Source organism: Cyprinus carpio, chromosome B7 (assembly GCF_018340385.1).
Source record: "Cyprinus carpio isolate SPL01 chromosome B7, ASM1834038v1, whole genome shotgun sequence".
In the NCBI taxonomy this organism is placed as follows: domain Eukaryota; kingdom Metazoa; phylum Chordata; class Actinopteri; order Cypriniformes; family Cyprinidae; genus Cyprinus; species Cyprinus carpio.
Genome location: NC_056603.1, coordinates 36290415 through 36306489, shown reverse-complemented (window position 1 = coordinate 36306489; position 16075 = coordinate 36290415). Strand labels below are relative to the sequence as shown.

Genomic DNA, 16075 nt, shown 5'->3' with positions numbered 1-16075 from the left:
TTATTTATTTGTATGTTTAATGCTATTTTAGCTGTAGGTTACAGTATGCATCGTCTGACTTTAATGTATATTAAAGAGTTAGCGTTTTCAGTCAAAATTAAATGTTCAAAATATTCTAATTTTATCACATTTTTTATCATATAAAATAATATTCTTTCCCATTTTATTTTTTTATTGACAACGTAGACCTATTTGTCACTTTCGCTACATTCATGTTGACGCCATCTATCTACGCTCCATGGAATTGTTATGAATGCAATATCTGGGAAATGTAGTTCTATTAAACAGTCACTCGCTGTAAATGATCGCAGTAAAAAACTACAACTCCCATCATTTTGTTGGTCTAATCGGCTCGAGACCGTTCCGTTAAAGCTACCATGTAATGTTTACTTCTTTGGAACAACGGCGTGTCCTCCTTGGTTAACACTGTTGGAGATCGCAGATGCGGTATCTAATGTCGTGTACAACACATTTTCCCTGCGAGACATTCGTTAAAACCACGGAATCCTATTTGCATCGGCAGTATTAGTGGTTCATCCTGCGGTCCGTGTTCACGATGGCGATGTTCCGCAGTTTTGGTGTCTGCTGCTCAGCTCAGGCAGCATCAGCAGCAAAATGGAGCCGCAGCAGCCGCACCTGGGGAAAGCCTGGAGAGCCAGTTCTCCTGTCCCATCTGTCTGGAGGTGTACCACAAACCTGTCAGCATCGCAAGCTGCGCCCATACGTGAGTATAGACAGTGGCATTTCTTCACTTTCCATTTAGTGTCTCTGTAGTAGAGGCAAAACATCACTTTCGAGTGGTCACTTTGGCATTCATGCATGTACACTTCTACAATATGTGCAAAAATATTTAATGATGTGGTGGGGGGAATCACCAATCCCATTGTTTTAGACTGGGGTAGTAGATTAAATCCTGCCTAACCACACACTCTTTCAACGTGCGTGTAATTATTTTATTGAAGATGTATTTTGTAATGTCAGTCTTTGAAGATGGAACAACTGTTTGCATCCCTTTGTGCTTGCACGACTCCAACATCATGTTTCTTTGTCAGCCTGTTTTGATTTGTTTATGCATTTTATGAATTTACACATTTCTAAAACATTTCGATAAAAATAGAATCATCATATCCGTCATTTGGGGTTTTTTGAGTTTCACTTCCCATCTGTGCGCTGTGCAGGAGACAACAAAGAGAAAGCTGCGAGCGATAATTCATAGGTATCTGTTTCGGTTCTTTGGAAAGAATCAATCGAACCGATTCGTAAATAGGACTGAATCAATCTGAACCGAGTTTGAGTTATCGACTGATCTTACGTTCATTTTATTTTGTGTCCATTGATTGGGAGCACAGTTAGGTTTACTGTAATTAAAATAATAGTAACTGATATTTGGTTATTGTGTTTGTAAACTGAATTTGTCCTGGGGCACTTTAGATGCAAAACTTGTTGGTAACATGAGTACCTCAAACAAAGCATTCGTGTTTTTAAGAACCCGAAATACGGTTGACATTAAAACAATCACAATAACACCGAATTCTGAAATGAATCACTGAATCGGTTCAAAAGAACCGATTCACTAAAAAGAGTGAACTTTTCGATCTTAAAGGTTGGGTAAGTGATTTCTGGTAGCCAATGTTGATATTTCAAATCACCAAAACAAACACGCCCCTACCCCAAAATATTCTCACACCTAATCCCAAAACACACCCACACACAAACTAACCAAACACGGAATCAACTGTAATATCATAATCTGCTGTATTATTATCTGAAACAATAAACATACTATCTTTCTTTTCGGACACACTTTGGGAGCTGATGCTTCAAGCAGACAGTGGAGGATGTTTAGATGCTCCAGGCTTATAGGGTGTGGAAATGAATGTGTCTTTATCATAGCTGAAGGGAACGACAATACGATTGCAGATGAACAAACAAGCGAACATGACACAACAGCATAATTACAAAGCAAAGCCAGTGTTACTCACCTATCGAGATGAAACAAAGCAACCTCGGCATCCAATCACAGGGCTTCCCGCTCCTTGAGTTCTCTCCAGCACTGGAAAGCTAATCCGAAATTTACACGGGTCCTACTTCTTGCCTTATCGTAAGCCTTCTTTTGTTCCGCAGACAGTTTCTTGTTTTGTTTTTTATCCGCAATCTATATCTTTCTATCGTCGCTCGGCTCAGCTAATGCCCGTCCTGTGCACTGAACGCTCTCTCCTCCACATCATGAGTAGACACGCCCCTTACTGCTGATTGGCTACAAGTTTGTTTTGGTACTCGGCCCGACTCTGAAAGTCTCAGCATGAAAATAGTGCTCTGTAATATATCAATTAGTTTTTGCTTAATGTATTATCTCTTCATGAGTTAAGTAAACACATTTAGATTTTATGCAACTTCTTTGTAATGTTTACAATTTTATTTATTCTTTTCTAAGTAATGTTTCTTTTTTTACAATGCTGTAGTATTACGAAATTACAGTGCAAAAAATACTGAGTTACATTTGTGGGGGAAAAAAATCATCTGGAGATGACACGGTAGAATCACACACTGGCAGAATTGTTACAGAAATTTTCAAAGAGAGAAACAATTTTGAGACAAGAGTTCTGAATTTATATTATTTAGAACAGTTTCTACAATAACCCCCATTTGCTTTGGATGGCTGAATTGCTAGCTCTTTGATCCATGGAGCAGTATTGTGCTCCATAACAATAGATACATTTAGAGACACATTTGAACTGTCAGTATTTCAGCTAATGCAGTTGTCAATATATGCAAATTTATTTCACTTTTAGTCTTCACAGTCAATCAAATAAAGGCAGCTCATTTTTGGATTTTATTATGTAGATGTTAATGAACAAGTCATACACAGCAATTTGTGCCTTTGACATGTTTTGGTGCTTTGCTGTACTGTATTTTGCTTAGATTGCTTTTTACCTGGAGGTCTGAGGAGCATTACTGGGAGGAGACTGGCTATCACTGCCTCTTTCAAGCTGAAACACCCAGGGACTGCCCTTGCCCTTTTACTGCCCTTTCAGGAAAAAATGAATTTTTGATGAGGGAAACACTGTAACCTTCAAACAGCTGCTATAAACCCAAGGGATCTTTTTTCATGATAATTGATGCTTAACCCTGAAAAGCCTGACATATGAAATAATAGTCAGAAAAAATCAGAAATGGAACACTTTATTGAACCTATAAAAAGGGCTTGTGTTAGGCTATTTCATTATTGTATATGCTTTTATGGCTCATTATATATATAACTGAGCAAAAATATGCAATTTGGTGCAGTTGCTAATATTTATATGGCTAAAAAATAGGATGACATCCTGATGTAAATCAGTGAGATCTTTCTAACAGTATAGCAGGCTACTTACATAAAATGCATATAAATATCAGCTTTCACTCTATATCTCTCAATAATATTTAAATGCTTAGTTGTAGGCTATATGTTTAAAGTGCTGTAGTTTTTATTGTTGGGAGCAAAACATATAATGCAAATGCAGTGCAATACAGTGATGACTGAGATGTTCAAATGATTAAAATAGTGTATGGTATACTGAGGAGCGTTTACTCATTTCACAAGAAAAAGATATGTGTAACACAACCTGTTTTCAGCAATTTATTTGATTTTAGTGATGAGGAAGATATGATACTAAATCAAGGTGTACCGATGATGATGATTGCAATATGCAAAATGGCTCGACAAGAGCAGAACCAAAGTCAAAAAGTGCCAAAGTTTAATACTTATGTTTGGAGATTTTATCAACTGGGAACCATAGAAATAGCCTATAGTGTTGTTTACCTAAGCAAACATTACCTACTGGTTTTAGTGTTATGAAATTTGAGTTCTAATGAGTTTTATGCATTTAAATAGGGAAGTTGTCACTGATGCACCTGCACAAGCCTGACAACAATAAGAGGCACACAGGCTTTACTTGTCTACATGTTTATTTTCTAATGCATCCCCTGCTCTACCTGCCGAATACAGATTAGATAGTTTTAGGTTAAAAAAAACTATCCTAATCCTTATCTCTCTATGCCAACACCACCATATGTTCCAGCCAGAGATACAGCTGAGATTGTAGCACGTTGATTAAACTGTAGTTGACCGCCCTCATAAATAATGGGGGCTGCTTTCTAATGCTGTCTTTGGTTTTGTACAGAACTGCCCACACTCATATAACACATTCATATAACACATTCATGGGATGTGCAATGCTGTGGCTCATCTCAAGAGTAGGAGGCATATGCCTAAAGATTGATCTTTTTTTAAGCCCTTCTTGCCTTTCATGTTGCTTTCTTTAATTTAAGTCAGAAAAGATTTGGTAGCATCTCTGTGATCTTTGAGATATTCTTTTGGTTTATTCCACAAGAATCATGTCGGGTTGACATGAGGAAGACTAAATGTCAGCTGAATTCTTTTCAGTTAATCGTCTCTGTTTGTCCAGTAGTCATAACTGATTTGCTGAAAAGCAGGTGTGTTAATAATCTTGATTATGATCTGTAATCCACAAACATTACCTCTCAAACGTACTCACTCATTCACACCTGCTGTGGCTCAGAACTGTTTGACTCACAGGGTTGTGATAAAACATATTAGAAGGACAGATGCTTCAGCTGAATTTGAAGCTTTTTTTTCAACCTGTTATGATGTTACATTGATATCCTAACATTGTGGTGATAAAAAGTACAGTACTTCATTGTTGAATAAGATGTTCAAAACCAGGTTTCATTTGAGAAAATAATAATAATAATAATAAATTTTTTTTATATATATATATATATATATATATATATATATATATATATATATATATATATTATAAAGTTTCATCATGAAACGAATGTGATACATTTAATAAACGCGATATAGCACAGCTTGTCAGTGAGCTACGGCTCTGTGTATTAAATGTCGCTCCATCTGAAAGCACGTGATGGAGATTTACAGGTACTATTAATTACAGAACCGACTTTACTGACGAGATGTGAATGACAACCACATGCGATTTATCGTGCAGCCCTTGTTTGTTGATCACAAAGTAAAGAAGTAAAACTAAGATGCAGAGTGTATTCAAAGCGCCGCCATTATTGTCCAGAGTGCGTGGAATGGTGCGCTGTGATTGGTTGTTACCATTTACAGTTCGTAGAATGGTGCACTGTGATTGGTTGAGCGGATATATCGCATTCTGCATAAAAGGGAGACTGGTGCTTTTCGCACAGCATATATTTTAAAAATATTTACATGTATTTATTTATATTCATATAAGTCATATATAAATATATTTAATATATAAATGTATTAACGTATCATATTTATCTTAAATATACTATACATGACATGATATTATTAGCTGTTTGTGCTTCCCAAATATATTTATAGTATTCTAGCAAAAATGCAAAATAAATAAATAATAATAATAATATTTTTGTTATTTTGTTAGTTAATTAATAGAATACAAGTGTTTTAGAGGTTAATATAGTAAATTCTATCATGGGCTTTTATACAGAGACAACTAAGTAAATCATTCATGTTATGATTTCCCTGAGAAGTGTAAACACTGGCCCTTTTGGCACTATCACAACATTACCCTGTTTGTTTGAACATCCTAACCAGATTGAGACCGCAATGTAGGCTCAACGTCCGGCAAAATCTGTTTGTTCAACTAATGGTGTCTACATTGTATCATCTTGTTATATTTTGGTAGTATTTTCCTTTTTGTTAGGTCTTCAGAAAACTTTGTTATAAAGTTGAGGCTGACGTTGGCTTCTGCTGAGTATATCAGATGGTTGATGGAGTTTAGATCTTAACGTTCCTGGTTCAGTGACACATTCAAGCACAACACGTGGAGCTTTCTCTGGAGCTAGTGAATTAATCACCACAGTTAAATGAGGTGCCAACACATGAATCCTGTTGTGTTAAGAATGATTAAGGAGGGCACTTAAGGTGAGTAAGAGACAACAGTGAGATAATGAAAGGAACCTGCGGTTGAATGAGAGAGAACGATGAATGGCAGTATAGATTTAAAAAAAAAAAAGCTTTGCTATTGAGTACTAGTGACTGCATGTACTAGATTAAATATCTATTTTAACCACCAAGAAGTCTCAGAAATGCAAGAATATTGCAATTGAATACTAGGCTCATGAGTACATGTTAAATATGCAGTTGTGGCCAGAATTATTGACACCCTTGGTTAATATGAACAAAGAAGCCTGTGAAAATAAATCTGCATTGTTAATCATTTTAAACTTTTATTAAAAAAAAAAAAAAAAAAAAAACTGGGGAGGGGGTCAATTTCATTGTGAAATAAATGTTTTTTCTCAAATACATGTTGGCCACAATTATTAACACTCCTAGAAAAAGTATTTTGAGTAAAATATCTTTTGCACACCAGGGTGACTATGGACATGCAAGTTATTTCACAGGAATATAAACATGAGGGAAAACAAAGGCCAAATTCCCTTAATCATCCATCACAATGAGTAAAACCAAAGAATATAGTTCTGTTGTAAAGCAAAAGGTTATTGAGCTTTACAAAATAGAAAGTGGCTTTTAGAAAATATCTGAAGCATTGAAAATTTGGAATTGAAATTAAGAATTTCCAATAAACAGAAAATGTTACAAATCTCCCTGGAAGAGGATGTGTGTCTATATTGTCTAAAAGGTGAGGAGGATGGTTTGAGTGGCCAAAGGATTTCCAAGAATCACAGCTGGAGAATTGCAGAAAGTAATGGAGTCTCAGGGTCAAAAATCCTCAAAATACAAAATCAAATAGCACCTACATAACCACATGTTGTTTGGGAGGGTTTTGAGAAAAAATCAGGAGATGAAAATGCTCTCATCCAAAAACAAACTACAGGATATTCATTTGCCAGACATTACTGGAACTTCAAACAGGACTGGGTTCTATAGTCAGATGAAATAAAAAAAATGAGCTTTTTTGGCAGCAAACACTCCAGATGGCTTTGAAGCACACAGTGATAAAAAAGTACCCCATGTGTAAAATGAAATGTACTGCTGTATCTTTAATGTTGTGGGCCTATTTTTTTACCGGAGGTCCAGATAAATGGCATCATAGATTCTGTCAAATAGGGACGGATAAACAAATCTAAACCAGACTGTACCTGCTAGAAATCTTATGAGGGGCAGTGGTTGGATCTTCTATCAGGACAACAATCCAAAACACAAAATTAAGGCTCTGTCATGGCCATCCCAGTGCCCTGATCTGAAACATATATATATATATATATATATATATAATATATATATATATATATATATATATATATAATTATATATATAAAAAAAAAAAAAAAAATTAACATGGACCTCAGAATTTGAAAGATCTGGGGAGATTCTGTAAAGACAATTGGTCTATGATCTTTTGTCAGGTGTTCTCCAAACTCACCAGGCATTATAGGAAGCTGGAATCTTGGCAAGGAATCTTCTGCCAATCTCATGTTAATCTTGAGCATCTATTGAGTAGTATTGCATCCTTCTCCGAAAACAGTCAAGCTCCTGGAGGCGTGCCGTAGGCAGAGCTAAAGAGTCACAAGCACGCAAAGCTTTTATGTAGCGATTGTCTGCAATCTGTGACATCAGCATAAATAATTAACGCCTCTTAACGCAGGGTTCTTTGGAAAGCTAAAAAGATTATACTGTACCTCAAAACCAAAAATACACTCCTTTGGTGACGTTGTTTGTTTTGTGGTCCAAAACAAAATGTAAAATCCTTCTTGAGCAAGTCCTGTGCAGCGCTGACAATGACTTCAAGTTCAGTTACCTCTCGCTCTGGGATGCGTTTCCCAAAAACATTGTTAGCTTACTATGGTCGTTAGTTCCATTTAATTCTATTGGTAATGACAGAACTTGCAATCATTGTTGTTTTTGGAAAACGGACCCCTTGTTAATGTGTGCACACGCTCTTCCTGGGAGAAGTGCCCATACAAGAAATCCCACCTTTATTATGTCATACAGGGCCATACTCTTATACACTTATGCGAAGCCTGAAGGAGTGACACACCGAAGCCCAAGGACTGTGGCTATATTCACAGTGACCTGTTTTGGTGCTCAAAAAAAACAAAAAAAAACAAACTTGTACTCACTTCTGCTGGAGGTGAAGCTGGATCACGAAGAGTTGGTACCAATCCATCCTTCAGAAAAAACTTTTTAGCAAAACCTGCTTTTTACTGACCCTCGTTTACAAACCAGTCTGGTGTAAAATGATTCGCACAAACATAAATGCATTTAGGTAGATTGGGGGCGCATTCCTTTCAAAAACAAAAGTTCAGCGGCTCAGATGTCGGGAGTAAATGACGACTGCTGTGTTCATTATTACATCTAAAAAAAAAACAACGCAGTTGCTTAGTCATTCTTGTCTACACCTGCTTTGGCTTCGAAACTATGGCGGACTGTTTACAGCTCACTCAGGGTGGGTCTATGCTAAAACTGCAGTGTCCATCAACAGTCATGAGAGGGGCCTGTGCAAAATGATGTCACTTTGCCCAGAATCCGTCAACGGCTTGTTCCGAGAAAGTGCTTGTGATTTGTGGGGATTTCCACTTTGTGGATTTTTATCATTATAGGGTGGTCGTGTGTACACACACTACCAAGACACATTTACATTCAAACTCCATGTAAAAGTGAATTTTGCATCCGATCTCCCTTTTAAGCTTACACTGTGAGAAACATGAGCAAAAACAATTTAATTGTTACTTATTTAGCAAATAATCACCAAAACAAAAATGTTGTTATCACAGAATCACTAATACAGTATATCAAAATAACAATAACAACCTGGGAACACTTTAAATGTTAAATTAATAGCTACTTTGATATGACACGGCAGAAGCGGTTGCTTGTGCTCAGTGTTATTTGTGTATTATTTATTCCATATTCTTAAGTTTAGAGAGGTGAATGACCATAACATAGCACACTAAATTATATTGTTTGACTGCAAAACAGGAGCAATAGTTGCCTGCTTTTTTTTAAAAGAGAAATGAACACTGCTGACAATATTGAAATGTACTATGTTATCACAGAGAACAATGGGCCACTGTAGCCTTCAAGGGACACAGCCGCAGGAGGTAGATTGTGAAGCTGATATACCACTCCACTTATTGTCATTGTCATTATGTTTGTTTACTATATTTTTACCTGAGGTGAACCATGTTCTTATTTTGTTCATCTATAGAATTAAAAGTATTTTTAGTGTATCCTGTTTGACTGCCGTATTACATTTATAAAGCCGTGCATGGTTTGTCAGGAGCAGTAGGTGTAGTGCAACACCAAAATGTTCATCTACTAATGTGTTCAGCATTCTGCAACGAGTATTTTTTTTTTTTAAAGTTTCTCTCCTTTTTTTTTAGGTCCTAAAGTGAGTTGAATATATTCAAATTTACCTCAAGACTTGATGATAATGATCATGCTTAGAGACACAGAGGGTCCTCTGCTCTGCCAATCGCCTCTTTTTTCCAATGTAAATATGTGGTGAAAAATGTAATTGAGAGCCATTGGAGCAGAAATGAGTCTGCACCACTTGTTTTTACATGACTTATCTGGACCAATCAATACAACAAAATAATTATATATTCTGCAGTAGTTCAGCAACTAGAAAGTCAAATTGTGAACATGTCTGTTCTACTTTAACAGGAGGAGGATGTGTGGAATAGTGTACTGAATTATGCTGTAAATCCTTTTTTGCACTTTCTAATAGGAATGTAGCCTGTCAGTCTTTCTGTTGTTTTTTTTTTCTCTCTGAGAACATGACTTTCTTTACTTCTCCCGAATTCCTCCACAACTCGTACATTTGAACTCAAAAAATACACACAGTATGCAAGGACACTAGATTTATTCCAAAAGTTAGGCTGCATATGTATGAGCAATTATAGTGTACATAAAATGTAAATGCAGAATGTAAACTTTCATGACAGCATATCATCATTGCAACATCACATGACAACGTCTCCAATCCTCCTCTACTTACAGAGACAACTGTGCTGAGGTTGATTCTCCCAAAACATGCTTTATTTTAACATAATGGTTATAGTTGATTACAGTAAGTTGACTAATAGAGAAATCATCTGTGTTCATAATGGATTACTTAAGTACATATACTGTATCCACACACACACACATATGCATAGTATACATAGTATATAGTATACATACTATATATAGTGTATATATAGACCAAGATGGTGGTGCGTACATATCGCAAGGCTCAGTGTCTCTTCAGTTTTTGTAATTTTGCAGTATTATCCCTGCTCATCTCGGGTCTGTTCGTACAGAACAGCTTTGCTTTAACATCATACACCCGACGGGAGCTTTTGGATATTGGTGAGGACTTTTCCAACAGTTTTATCACCAATCTTCGACTCATCCCTGAGATCACCAGAACACCCGAGGCTACGCACTCTACCCAGCCGGGCGGAAGTGCTCGCAGGCGGCGTCGAGATCATAAACAAAGGCGGGGGAAGTGCCGGAGGTCTAAGAGCTAAGCTAAAGCTAACACCGCTCCGGCTCTCTTTACCGAGTATTTTCCTCGCTAATGTGCGGTGACTGGTGAACAAAATGGATGAGTTACGACTTCGCATCACCCACAGTAAGAGACTTTTGGACTGCAATGTCATGGTTTTCACAGAAACATGGCTACACAGCGACGTACCCAATAATGCTATTGAGCTAGCCGGACGCTACATGCTCCGGGCAGATAGAACGGCAGATGACTCCGGCAAAACAAGAGGTGGTGGATTGTGCATTTATGTCAACAAAGCTTGGTGTACGAACACTGTCATTGTTAGGAGACAATGCTCAGCTAACCTAGCGTTTCTCACGGTTAAATGTAGACCTTTTAATCTGCCGCAGGAGTTCACTTCCACCACAATAACCGCAGTCTATATTCCACCGGATGCTAATGCCAAGCTTGCTTTGAACGAACTTCATGCAGCCATTAGTAAACAACAGACTACTCACCCAGAGGCTGCTTTTATTGTTGCGGGTGATTTTAATCACTGCAAATTAAAGACAGTGCTCCCCAAATTTCATCAGCATGTTTCCTGCCACACCAGAGGAGACAAAACTTTGGATCATGTTTACACAAACATTGATGGAGCTTACACCGCGACCCCCCTCCCCCACCTCGGACAGTCTGATCACCTTTCTTTGTTTCTCACCCCTAAGTATTCAACCCTCATCAACCATGTGAAGCCATCAATGAGGACCATCAAAGTGTGCCCAACTGGAGCAGACTCTTTACTTCAGGACAGGTTTCAACACACTGACTGGAGTATGTTTGCTTCTCAGGCTGCCTGTGGCTCTCACACGGACATTGACATCTATACCTCCTCTGTACTGAATTACATCAACACCACCATTGACAGTGTTACAACAGAAAAACAGATAACAACATACCCTAATCAGAAGCCATGGATGAACAAGGAGGTACGACTTCTGCTGAAAGCCCGCAACACTGCCTTCAGGTCAGATGACGCTCAGGCCTACAGTAAATCCAGGGCTAACCTGAAAAGGGGGCATCAAAAATGCCAAGTACTGCTACAAGCTGAAGGTAGAGTAACACTTTTCCAACTCTGACCCCCGACGCATGTGGCAGGGCATCCAGGTCATCAGTGACTACAAGTCAAGCAACTCCACTCCAACGGTCACGGACGTCTCCTTCCTTAACGAGCTAAATGACTTTTATGCTCGCTTCAACAGGGACAGCAAGGAGACGGCCACCAAAATCACACACTCAGCAGATCACCAACCTCTCAAACTCACCTCCTCAGATGTCCACACTGCATTGAGCCGGATCAACTCACACAAGGCTGCTGGCCCGGACGGCATTCCTGGACGTGTGCTTAGAGTATGTGCATAGCAGCTTACAGGGGTCTTCACAGACATTTTCAACCTGTCCCTTGCCCAAGCAACTGTGCCACCATGTTTTAAGTCCACATCCATTGTGCCAGTACCGAAACACTCCTCCCCAATGTGCCTGAATGACTATTGCCCCGTAGCACTCACACCCATCATTATGAAGTGCTTTGAGCGACTGGTCCTAGCACACCTCAAAGACTGCCTCCCATCCACACTGGACCCACACCAATTTGCCTACCGCAGAAACAGGAGCACAGAGGATACAGTGTGCACAGTGCTGCACTCTGCACTCACACACCTGGACAATAACAACACGTATGTTAGGATGTTGTTTGTTGACTTCAGTTCAGCATTTAACACCGTCATTCCCTCCAAGCTGACCACATAACTTGGAGACCTAGACATTAACACCTCCCTCTGCAAATGGATCATGGACTTTCTGTCCAGCAGACTTCAGCATGTTAGGTCAGGCCACACCCACTCCACCACCATCACACTTAACACTGGCGTACCACAGAGCTGTGTGCTGAGTCCATTCCTCTACTCCCTCTACACCCACGACTTCAAGCCTATGCATGGATCCAACTCCATCATTAAGTTTGCAGATGACACCACGGTGATTGGCCTCATCAGTGACAACGATGAGACTGCCTACAGGGAAGAGGTACAGCACCTGGCCACACGGTGCGCTGACAATAACCTGCTCCTTAACACCAGTAAGACAAAGGAGCTCATTGTGGACTTCTGGAAGAAGAAAGGAAGCACGCATGACATCCACATTAACGGGATGGTTGTTGAACGTGTCTCCAGCTTCAAGTTCCTGGGAACCACCATCTCGGAGGACCTGTCCTGGACCACAAACGCCTCCAGCCTGGTCAAGAAGGCTCACCAGCGCCCCTTCTTCCTCAGGACACTGAAGAAGAACCAACTGTTTTCAGTCATAGTGATGAACTTTTACCGGTGTGCGATCGAGAGCATCTTGACCAGTTCTATTACAGTCTGGTATGGGAACTGCTCAGTGGCTGACCGCAAAGCACTGCAGAGGGTGGTGAAAACTGCCCAACGCATCAGAGGGACACCACTTCCTGCTATTGAGGACATCCAGAGGAAACGCTGTCTACATCGAGTCGCAGCATTTTTAAGGACTCCTCTCACCCTGACCATGGACTGTTTAACCTCCTGCCTTCCGGGAGGCGCTTCAGGAGCCTCCGGACAAGGACCAGCAGATCCAGGAACAGCTTTTTTCCCTGCAGCTGTCTCCTTGCTGAACTCTGCCCTCTGACACCCCCCCACACCATACACACAGACTCCTCCCCCACTTCATCACTACATCTGACCGATTTATTTATTTATTTATTTACAAGAAAAAAAACAGTAAACTTGCTATTACTTGCACTACTGTCTGTTCATCCAGAAACACCGAATAACCCATTTGCACACTGAAATATTTTCTATGCACTTTACTGTCCATTGCAATAGTGTAAATTATGTTCATAGTTCTGCCTATAGTGTACATACACTTTCACATAATCCATCTGTATAGTATGTTCATAGTATACCTATCTGTATATCATGCTGATAGTATTTAAAATCTATGAATTATGTCCATAATACCTATCTGTATAGTTATTGTACATATTGTAGACCTTGTATATTCTGTACTTACTGCTTATTGCACTTCTGGTTAGATGCTAACTGCATTTTGTTGCCTTGTACCTTACATGTGCAGTGACAATAAAGTTGAATCTAATCTAATCTAATAGTATACATGTATACACCGTCCGCCATGTATATGTATATATATAATGAAACAGTGTATACAATATTCTATGTTTTAAACTTTACATTTGTCACATGACCTCACTATGTATGTTTAATTCAATTGTTTTTACGTTTGTGTAGAATGTTTCTGGTTATGCCAGTGAGATGTTAAAATTTATAGTTGATATGGTAATTTTATACACAGAAATTTGAAGGTAATATCAAATGCATTCCATTGTGGGATACTTAATACATCACAGTGGATTCTGTTTGTGTTCTGCACATTTTAGTAGCTATGGTTGGTCATCTGGGAATTCTATGCTGAAATTGCGCACTGTATACATACTGCGTTCTTTCAAAAATAGTACAGTAGTATGCTATTTGAAACACAATCACTATGATGAAATCACTGATCTCTGTGAAGTCACTTTTGTGCTTCCAGCTTGAGGATGGCATTTGTGAAAGAAAGCTTGTCAAATTATTGTCTGTTATTTCAGACCATCAGATTTCCTGCCCATGTTTTGTCTGGAATATTCTGTCTGTTTAGGAGTCATTCTCTTTTTCTCTGATGTTTACAAAGCTATGGAAAAAGCTCAGTTTTCCTAAGAGAGGAAGGGCAGCCATCCTGCTCGGATTTAAGCAGTGAAAAACAGGGATTGTAGGGAAAGAGGCGGCAGATGGGTAGAGGCCTAAGCAACCTCAAGCCCAACTCACCAGCACCAGATTTCATTTGCTCTCATTATGTCTGCAATGCTTAACAGCAGCACAATGGAGCAGGAGCGAGTCAGCAGCACTCAAACTTGTAACAAGGTCAATTCTGTTTCTCAGTGAAACTCCCACAAAGGGAATGATATTTGATTGGATTACCAAAAATCAGAAAAGCTGGTCAGCTGATTAGAATTTTTCAGTGTCCTATGCTAATAGTAATAGCTAGAGAGCAGAGGTGCCATTGGCTAATATAATACCAATTATTGAAATGTATTAATTTATTTATTGCAAAATTTTCCTTAGATTGTATTTATACAATTATTGCTTTATCATTGCTTTAATGCTTTAATTTATGTTGGTACCAATAGCCTTGTGGGCAGCCTTCTGACATATACTGTAGCACTGTTATGCTACAGGTGTACCGAGTTCAAATCCTGGCTTGTTGGCTTTTCCTAGCAAAAAAAAAAAAAAAAAAGTATTTTAATTTAAATAAATATGAAAGTGTTTTTCTTTTGGTTACATCTCATCCTACTTTTAATATAAAGGTATTATTTTTAAGAACATATTTTAAAAATGTAAAAATTTAGTACAATAGCAAAATAAAATCCATTCATTAATTAGTTCATTCGTTCGTTCATTAATTCATTCTTTTGTTTATTTATGTTTCTTAAAGTATTTGGGGCCAGACTTACTAAACATTGCAAAGTAGTGTTAGAGCGCAATTCTATAAAAGCGCCGATGGGAGGGGAAAATTCAGCGTGTGATTTACTGACAATGCACACATTAAAGAACACAGACACAGCCAGATCATTTCCATAATGACCAGCGCAATCAAACAAGATTATTTGCAAATAACAAAATAACATAAAACATACTATCGCAGGGCGTGCAAAAATTCGACGTGCGCAAATGTTAGCAAATTGCATTGTGTGATTTATTTTAATACTCCCCTAATAAATTTTGCATCTGAAAGAGAAACTCCTACAAATGCATATTAAAATAAGGTAAGGCACAAAAATAACCACGCCTTTTCAGTGCTAATTCTTCACTGCGCGACTTTGCTGACAGTATTTTAACACCAAAAGAAGGTTTACACTGGCGCAAACTGTTAGTAAATATGGCCCTTGATTTCAAAACCCCTGATATTTGGTCTATTATTGATCATAATTTTTTGCTGATTCAATGTGAATGTTAGAACTGTGGCTAGATTATTCTACATGTTTCTTTGTATTTAGCCATAGTGATTATGTCATTTAGCTTGTAAAATTTGTAGCAAATTAGCTCAAAAGGGAAATGTATATAAATAATTACAATACAACTAATCTGTTCGCCCAGCGAACATTCAGTGTAAGTTCATATCAACTCTAAGAAAGAATATTTTCATGGCCAAAGAAGATCTTTCCTACAGTATTAGTGCATTAGAGCATGTAGCTGGATCAGAATCGTAAAGGGACATTATTCACAAACAGGACCAGAAACTCATGTAATTTGTGCACAAAAGTTTTATTAACTAAATGCTAACACATAACTAGTCTAAACAAACAAACAAATAAACATACACTCAGGTGTACATATAAAGGGAAGCTAAAGTGGATGAATGAAGCCATTAGAGAAATCAGAGAATGCAGTTATGGAAAATGAGTCAGAACCACCTGACAGAAGCCATCAGTGCAGTTTTACAATGGTGTCTACAGCTTATATTAAACCTTTGTTTCGTTTACTTAAATGTACGAT

At 38.3% G+C, this 16075-nt stretch overlaps 1 protein-coding gene across 1 annotated transcript in view; it reads left to right on the top strand.

The window, feature by feature from the left end:
• The first annotated feature begins 341 nt into the window (after positions 1 to 341).
• The window catches only part of LOC109098609 (E3 ubiquitin-protein ligase RNF166), a 28823-nt gene continuing 13089 nt past the window's right edge, over positions 342 to 16075 (top strand). The window contains 2 exon segments of the mRNA XM_042728468.1: positions 342 to 577; positions 579 to 724. Of these exon segments, the coding sequence (XP_042584402.1) occupies positions 557 to 577; positions 579 to 724 (167 nt within the window). The 5' untranslated portion in view covers positions 342 to 556.